Source organism: Saccostrea echinata, unplaced genomic scaffold, assembly GCF_033153115.1.
Source record: "Saccostrea echinata isolate AGI-Se365-2 ecotype Australia unplaced genomic scaffold, CSIRO_AGI_Sech_v1 ptg000009l, whole genome shotgun sequence".
Taxonomy (NCBI): domain Eukaryota; kingdom Metazoa; phylum Mollusca; class Bivalvia; order Ostreida; family Ostreidae; genus Saccostrea; species Saccostrea echinata.
In genome coordinates, this window is record NW_026889758.1 from 51,218,732 (window position 1) to 51,227,297 (window position 8,566).

At 35.1% G+C, this 8,566-nt stretch overlaps 2 protein-coding genes across 2 annotated transcripts; one reads left to right on the forward strand and one right to left on the reverse strand.

Moving 5' to 3' along the window:
• Positions 1-564: 564 nt before the first annotated feature.
• LOC133182847 (putative nuclease HARBI1) lies at positions 565-1,074 on the reverse strand. The gene has a single exon (XM_061317692.1). It carries the CDS (start codon positions 1,072-1,074, stop codon positions 565-567), a length of 510 nt encoding a protein of 169 aa, XP_061173676.1.
• A 2,783-nt stretch (positions 1,075-3,857) lies between these two features.
• LOC133183058 (uncharacterized) lies at positions 3,858-8,233 on the forward strand. Its single transcript, XM_061317987.1, has 6 exons — positions 3,858-3,889; positions 4,470-4,624; positions 4,916-4,988; positions 6,195-6,260; positions 6,535-6,668; positions 6,984-8,233. The coding sequence occupies exons 2-6, from the start codon at positions 4,507-4,509 to the stop codon at positions 7,163-7,165; spliced, it is 573 nt and encodes a 190-aa protein (XP_061173971.1). The 5' UTR covers positions 3,858-3,889; positions 4,470-4,506; the 3' UTR covers positions 7,166-8,233.
• The last annotated feature ends 333 nt before the right edge of the window (positions 8,234-8,566 follow it).

An 8,566-nucleotide genomic window follows, 5' to 3' on the forward strand; every position in this document is an offset into this window, starting at 1 on the left:
TTCGAATTTATCAATATTTTTTTTTGAAACTGACATTTTCATTTAATAGATGAACAAGTGGCTATGATGGAAGGGGGTTCCAGCAAACCGGAAAAGAAGTTCCTACTTCTACAAGCAAACTGGTTTACGTTGAGCAGCAAAGACTACTTATATAAAAGCAACATCTTAGTGTTGAGGAAGATCGATTGGGAGTGGAACGAAAACGCCTTGAAGTTGAAGAAGAATGCTTAAAATTACAAAAAGAAAAACACGACTTGTATTTATGTGAAATGGGTATTATTCCCAGTGTTAATGTCAGCGTACAACCGGAATCTGAGAAGTATTAGAGTATTTTCTTATATGAATTACCTTTCTTATGTTCGAGAACACAACTTTAGTGTTTGTTTCTTGTTGATTGTTACACGTGTAATATACTGATGCATTTGGAGGTATTAAAACGAAATACTTTTACTTGCACCAATGTGTATAAACACAACATAAAAAATTGACATAACCTATTATGATTTGCATGAACAACACAATATTTAAATATATACAGAGTTGGATGGCATTTAAGCAGTTTTGTCAGAATCGAGTTTGTATTAATATTCTAACTTCAGCACCGTCATTGTTTACTCCTTGGTACACAACATTGTCTGGTTGTTGAATAAACCGATACTGATACCTGTTTCGGGGCACAGGGACATTGTTCTTAGTACAAATGTTATGTAGAACAACACAAGCAGCCACAATCCGAAATGCTCTCTCAGGTCGAAAAATAAGGATCCCTCCGGAACGATCGGTGCACCGGAACCTCATTTTAAGAACACCAAACGCTTTCTCAATGGAGGCTCTGGTTTTTGCCTGGGCTTCGTTGTACGCCTCCTGCTGGGGGTTACTTGGGTTTAACAAGAATATCAATAAATATTTCTTTAATGGGTAGGCACTGTCACCAACTAGCCAACTTCTGGCAATGTTGCCATTCTCAAATATTTGACACAGCACAGAATTGGACCACACAAATGCCTCATGTGATGAACCAGGCCACTTAGCTACCAAATTCAAAAATTTTAAATTGGAATCGCACACTGCCATGACATTTATAGAGTGTTTACAAACAAGTACTCATCAGTTGAAGGTGTTTTAATAGGAATACGTCCCGTCTATTGCTCCTATTACATTCTGGAAATTAAGAGAATGTTTTTTTCTTTTGTTATTTACATATGTTAATCAATCAACGTAAATATTGTAATTGATAGGTAGATTGAATAAAAGAATTATAATTCAACAATTTTAAATATAAACTATAAAAAGCACTTACATGGTTTTGGTCAAGAAAACTTGTAAATAATACTTGAATAAAAACGAGACATTAAATATACCGAAAGGAAAAAGTAACGCATATTGTCATTGACGTTAGGAATTTTATTCAAAATTTGAATAATGATCAACAAAAAATATAGTGTAAATTTTAGACATACGAGCAATGTTAAATAACAAAAAGAAATATTGGACAACTCGGTAGTTTACATAAAAGAGACAAATTCTTTAAGGAGGATCCTTTATCTGAATTCAGCACTTGAATTAAGTCATTAACACCGATTGCGTCCGCCGCGCGCCGTAATTGCTGCGCGGATTCTTCTGAACATCTAGTTTATGAGTATGATTATTGTTCCTATTGGAATGTTATTCCATTCGTCTGTCACTGCTAGCGCAAGTTCCTAGCTGTTGTTTGGAAGGTTTTGACGTCGTCGAACTGTCGCCCGCGTGGCGCAGTGGTTAGAGCTTCTGCTCTAGAGTCGCGAAGTAAGGAGTTGATCCTTACGTCGCGGGTTCGAATCCCACTGTGGGACGTGGAGACCGATCCTTCGGATGAGACCGTATAAACCGTGGTCGCGTGTCGCAGTACGTGCTGGCACGAAAAAGACCCCTCACTGCTCAATGGCCGTAAGTGCCGAGTATAAGACAAAATTTGCAGCTCTCCACCGGCAAGTGGTGGCGTCTCCATATGAGTGAAAAATTCTCGAGAGGGACGTTAAACAACATACAAACAAACAAACGTCGTCGAACTCGTCTATCAATCTCATCCCACAAGTGTTCGATGGGAGAGATGTCGGGACTTTGTGGAGGCCATTCAAGTGGTACAATGTTATTTGTTGCCAGAAAATCGTGGCAAATTCGTGCAACATGTGGGCGAGCATTGTCTTGCTGTAGAACAGGATTTTCTTGATGCACAAAGGATACAGAATATGGTTGCAGGATGACGTCTCGATAGCGTATAGCCGTTAGAGAGCCGTAAATAAGCATTAAAGGCGTCTGAAGTCCATGACCTATTCCATCCCATACCATTGTGGACCCTCCCCCAAATTGACCTGATCGCTCCATGACGCATGCATCCGGAAAACGTTCACCCCTGTGCCTATACACCCGCCTCCTTCCATCTGGTCAGAAAAGGGTGAATCTAGACTTGTCAGAGAATAGCACATTTCTCCAGAGTTACAAAGGAAATCTATTGGGACGATGTCTATGTAACCAGTCCATTCGAATAGCAACTTAACGTTGCACAGTCGACCATATTTCGTCTTGGACGGTGGATGCTGACAACAGGACGTCACGACCGCGCTAGAAGTGGCTACGGGTAGCTCAGGTCAATCTCAGAAATCGTTTCCAAATGGCTGTACAAACTGCTGCTCATTTCCGAGGACGTTACAATGCTCGAATAAGTGCAAAAACGGTACGAAATAGGCTGAGGGAGGTGGGTCTTAGAGTGCGCAGACCGTACAAAGGTTTGCCATAGCATGACGCGCAACCATATAGGGACGTTCGAATGGACTGGTTACATAGACATCGTCCCAACAGATTCCCCTGGTAACGCTGGAGAAATGTGCTATTCTCCGCAAAAACTTCAATCTTCTTGTCTTAAACTTTTAAATGGCCGGTGGTATGGTTTTCATACTTTACGTGTATTCCCTGTGAAACTTTCTCTGGGTACCAACATTTCCTTTTGACCTCATGGCCTTGACGTTGGAGTTTGATACTTTAAAAAAAAAAAAGAATTAATCTTGACCATATGGTAATACGGCTTTCATATCTAACGTATGCATTCCTTTTGACAAGACCTCACATTGGGTAACAATAACCTTGACCTTGGAGTTTGACTTATATTTGTAAACTTTAACATTGGAATTATTCAGGATGAATGGTGGTAGGGCTTTCATATTTCACATGTATATTCACTGTGACAAGCCCTTTCTTAAGGTACCAAAATTTTTTTATCTGATAACCTTGACCTTGGAGTTTGACTTTCTCTAGAAAAACCTTGACCATGAGCTGCCATAGAGGGCATCAGTGTTTTAGAACACATATCTCATTAAACATAGTGGTTAATTAATTATTACACTTGTGATATTTCATGTAGTGTACATATATTTGATATACACAATATTCGGATACTTATAAACAAAATTCGGATACTAAAAGAAATCGATATATGTTTCATTATAATTTTTTTTGTCGTGTGCCTTTGGGATATTACTGATAAGTAACCAATTTATATTAACTCGAAAGAGCAATATTATAGTGAGTTCATTATCCTGCAAATTGTGCAACGAGTATGAACTTTACGGTTTTAAGCACACTTAAGTGTATAATGGCCCAATACTCAATATACTGTAAGTTTACTACAGTTACATGTAACAGCTGTTACCATATCGAGTTGTGTCATTTGTTGTATTTCTGTGCTCGAGCCTGAACAAAGAATTCGCAAAAGGACAAAATACGAAAAATCGATCCATTTTGGTACGGATAGTTAATCAAATGTGTTTGTTGAAATGATAACTCATAAATTTTAGAGACGGAGAGACGTTGAACATAGGACTAAATTCAGATGCAACTTCTACATGTACTTTAGGTTAGTTTTTATTTATTTTAGTAGCTGTATTTGAAACTAAAAGGAATTGGTCGAGCGTGGAGGATTTGTTTCGTTATCTTTTTATATACCGCTCTTGGGAACTTCAGAATTACTTTTTATAGAAATAAAAACTTTTTGGTTCAATTTAAAGGGAAGGCGATTTAAATCTAAAATTTTACTACGTGTGTCAATGATTTTATTTTTGGTGTCATTTCAAAATACCTCGATTATGGGTTGGAAGGTAAGTTTGTAATGAATACAAATGACATTAATAATGATCCAGTTTTACTTAAAAACGGAGGACTTTAGCCTTTTGCATGTAGGCCTATGTGTTAGCTAATTCGTGTGTATTTCTAGAATATAACAACAGCTTGCGTTCAGTATTATAAAAGGCTGTAAACATATAGCACAAAAGCAAAGTTTCAGGAATGCAGTAAAAAAGAAGTTAAATCAACATAACAAACTATATCAACGTGGGATCGGTGTTGATCTTTTCGTTCATTGAACCAAATATAGTATAATCGTCACCACACCAGCAGCATTCGTGCATATCAAGTGAATCATTTATGAATTGTTACAGATAATGATTCAGTGATAGGAAAGCAATATGGCGTAAAATGACGACGAATGCGGGAGAAAAAGACCGCATTTTGACAGCATCACCCACTAAAACCCCGCCCTTTCTACGCCACATCACCATCATAGCAAGATTGTCAACGTTGGCGACACTGGCCGGTAAGTGGGGGCGCGGATCTAAAGTTAACGTATATCTATATATAACATCGTACACCATTTTTCTATATTAACTAAATTAAGTTTCATTCGACAAATTATTATATATTATTGTTATTATTAATTATTATATTTGCATTTCCCTGGTCGTTTCATAAAGTGTCATGCTACAGAAGTTAATTATGTTAAATACGTTTTGAAAAACAGGATTCATTAAGATCCCAGCCTTATATTTATACTTCCTGTAGAAATGTGGTTAAAAGTAAATTTTGGTATGTTGTTATATAATTGTAGTGATGTGGGCAGCAGCTGTGTATGTTGTACAGGATAAAGAAACACACACTCAATATGTTGGATTTTATTTGATGTAGGTACACTAGGCAAAATGCATGATTTTGCGTGATTGACTATATGTTAAAATAAATACGATCCTTGGAATAAGGTTGAAGCTACAATGTAGCAGACATTGAGTAACAAGATTAAGCATATTTTTATATACCTTAATTGCTTCTGTCAGTTCTATAAAAGTTTTATTGCAAAAAAGAACAAAATTACATGTATTCTAGACCAAACTTTTGCAAAGCGGTGGAAGTGGGCGGGTGCCCCAATGTTTATAAAAGCACAAGTCTAATAGTGTATTTGTGAAAAGGTTTAACAGAGTTAAAAATATATGCATGTATAAGCAGATTTTTTCTAGGGGTTAATCAATAAACAGTGCGTACTTAGCAAACTAGATAGGAGATGAGTACAAAGAGTTGACATTGACAAAAACGACTAAAAAAAAAAAAGGAAGTTTTCTAGCGGGTAGAATTTGAGAAGATGAACATGGCAGGGAGACCTTAAAACCCTTCGGTATCAGTGTTAAGCTGCATATAGAGTGAATCCAATACCCCCCACCCCACCCCCCACAAAAATCCACTATTAACGTTTTATCATTAGTGGTTCTATCAGTGCATCATTAATGATATAATTTTATCAAATCCTTTAACTAATGCAACATTTTATCATAAGTGGAATTGAATCATTAATGGCTTCTACACTACACTTGGGTATTGACTTTGTCTCGGGATCAATGAAAAGAGCACTATATATGCACATGTATACCTACAACAATCCATTTCTGTACATTATGAAATATAATAAATTTATCAAAGCGTTTAACAATCTTACGGATCGAAAAATGGCCGTGTCCTTCAGTGAAGCACTAAATAGAATTAATTTGTATGTTTTTGAATGGCTACACACACCAAATGTTATTTTTAAAAAAACGCACACACACATTGATTTTAACTAATAGAAGACCTATGTGGCAAAAAAAACAAAAAAAAAAACAAACAAACAAACAAACAAAAACATCAATATTCATGAAACATAATTCTCTTAAGGATGTCACTCCTGACACTGGTTATATCAATGATTTTTTCGAGATAAATTTAGATATCTACTAATAAAAGCACAACTAAAACTTGTAAAGAAAATAGGGGGCCAGTGTACATATTATGCATAGTCTTGTATCAGATCAGCTCATCATATTACCTTCAAAATCCTAATTGGAAATTTTTATTTTTTGTAGCGGAGCATCTGCAGTTGTGACATTTTTTGAATTAGCATGGATAATCAATAAATCTGTCTGCTGCAAGTAAGTCCAAGAATTTTAATACTACATTGGTATCAAGTAAAATCTCTTTTAAAAAATGGGTACAGACTTAATATATAAAGCTGCAACAATCACTGAATGTGTGAGTTGATTCATTTTATGTACAAAATATTACAATATACGGTAGTTTAGCTTTAAAAAAAAATTATAAAAAACAATTAGCTGATATCAAAATAACACAGTAAATTTACTTAGAAATTTGATATCATGGTTTAACCAGTTAAAGGTCGGGTAATTAATGTGATCTCTGTGACAGACAGGAGGGGTGCTGTTGTGCCTGCTGGCAGATCGTCATGTGGATGGACAACTGGAAGAAGGGGATCCTCTACCTCCTCATTTCTATCCCCGTCTTCCTGGAGGGGATGAGGATCATACTAGGGATAATTAGTGGTTAGTTTCATTTTTCGCACAAAAAAAAAAAAACCGAACAAACAAAACAAAAACCAAACAGAAAAAAAATAATAATAATAATAATCCGCTCCTCTTCCCTTTGTGGATCAGAGCACTTGCATTGGTCGTGAAGTTGGTGGGGTTTATTTCATGGCATGCCGGTACTTCAGCACAAGAGAGTGAAGATGTTTAGGATTTATTTCATAGAATATGAGTACTTCAGAACAAAAGAGGATTTTTTTTTATCAATTAAAGTTGAACACAGAGCTTGTAGTGAATCAATTCCTACACATAATTAATATATTTCTATTGCAGGTTTTCTTCTTATTTTATGTGGATTGTTGTACATATTAAAGACATTCAAGGAGGGTATAGTTTACACGGTGACAGAGACTAGATACATCCCGACCCCCACACCATCAATAAACATTGTAACTCACGAGATCTACACACAAACAGAGGACAGTGAATACTATAAAGAATTAACAAGTCACTAATGACCAAAGTTTCACTATGTACGATAAATAATGCATTATTTTAAATTCTTACTTACACAATATAGATAATAAAACTTGGCTGATGGGACTTTGTATAAACATTATTAAATTTTATAGATCATAACTAAAAATAAAAATTAACTTCTTAATCCCCTCACCCTCTGAATTTTTTTGAACCACAATTTAACATTTTTTGGACCACAGGAGTCCACATAATCTATCTATTTTTTGGCTAAATATAGTTGACAATTTTAATAAATGTAGTAGCTAATTTTATTGTCTTTATTTTGTACCTTTGATACTTGCACATTGATAGGTAACAGAGACTCGTAAGTTAATTAAGACTGCTGTTAACTATATTTTTGTTATGTACGTTTATTGGTATTATGTAGATGCTGAATTGATCTCGAGAGAAATCCTTTGAATGGTTTGCAATGCTGGTACCTAGTAATGTTCGATATAAGTAGATTGTACATAATTTCACTTGCCCAGGCATTACAAGATACACTGTAAATTTTCCTTGAAGAAATTTTTGCTAAATGAAGAAATGTGAATGTACAATATTATTTCGAAAAGAGCATATCAGATTTTTTTATACTAATATTTACAAATTTAACAAATTCAAGGAACGCTGAAAATATTTATTGATTATCAATATAAGACAAATTTGTATGTATGATACATCATTTTAAAAACATAATTATGGCAATAAATAAAAAAAACTTAAAAGTGACAATATTTGGTAGAACATACTAAAGGAGTAACATAACTTTTTATACATATATGTATTTTTTTACCCTTAGACAACGTAAAAAAAAAGTTCTCTATTGCACCTTAATTTCAAGTCTGTTGACGGAGCTGTTGGATTTCACATACAAAAATATATGTGTTGGTATGAGAATATTTACAAATGTAGAACATTTTTGCTATGTTTACATTATAATGCCATATGATTGTGATGGATCAATATTAAGACATAGCACCTTCTAAATGTTTTGTTAACACTTATTGATGCCCTGTTTTTTTTTTCAATGTATGAATTAATTTATTAAATTATTTTACATTACATTTTCTAGTCTGATTGTTTCAGTAAACATTAATCTTATTAAATTTAGACATCAGATCTGCTCACACCCATGTTAGCAGATTTAAGATCTTATTTTCATTACAGGCCCGTATTACACAGGCATGGATTGTGTGTGTAAATTTTCATTTGGAAGCTGCTTCTACCCCTAACCCCCTCGCCCCCACCCTCCCCCTTATGATTTTCCATTTTTTTTTGGGGGGGGGTTGCTCATCACTTTTTTGGAGGTTCCCCCTCCCCCAGTTTTGAACATTGCTACGGGCCTGGGTTGGATTGACTTCATATTAAATGCTGATTAAATACAAATATAAAATTCC

What these genes read in the sequence shown, in the direction of transcription:
- LOC133182847 (XM_061317692.1), bottom strand. Translation starts at nt 1,074, where the DNA reads ATGGCAGTGTGCGATTCCAATTTAAAATTTTTGAATTTGGTAGCTAAG.
- LOC133183058 (XM_061317987.1), top strand. Translation starts at nt 4,507, where the DNA reads ATGACGACGAATGCGGGAGAAAAAGACCGCATTTTGACAGCATCACCC. An exon ending in AACGTTGGCGACACTGGCCG is followed by an intron (nt 4,625 to 4,915) that starts GTAAGTGGGGGC and finishes ATATAATTGTAG; the next exon opens with TGATGTGGGCAGCAGCTGTG. An exon ending in AATAAATCTGTCTGCTGCAA is followed by an intron (nt 6,261 to 6,534) that starts GTAAGTCCAAGA and finishes TCTCTGTGACAG; the next exon opens with ACAGGAGGGGTGCTGTTGTG.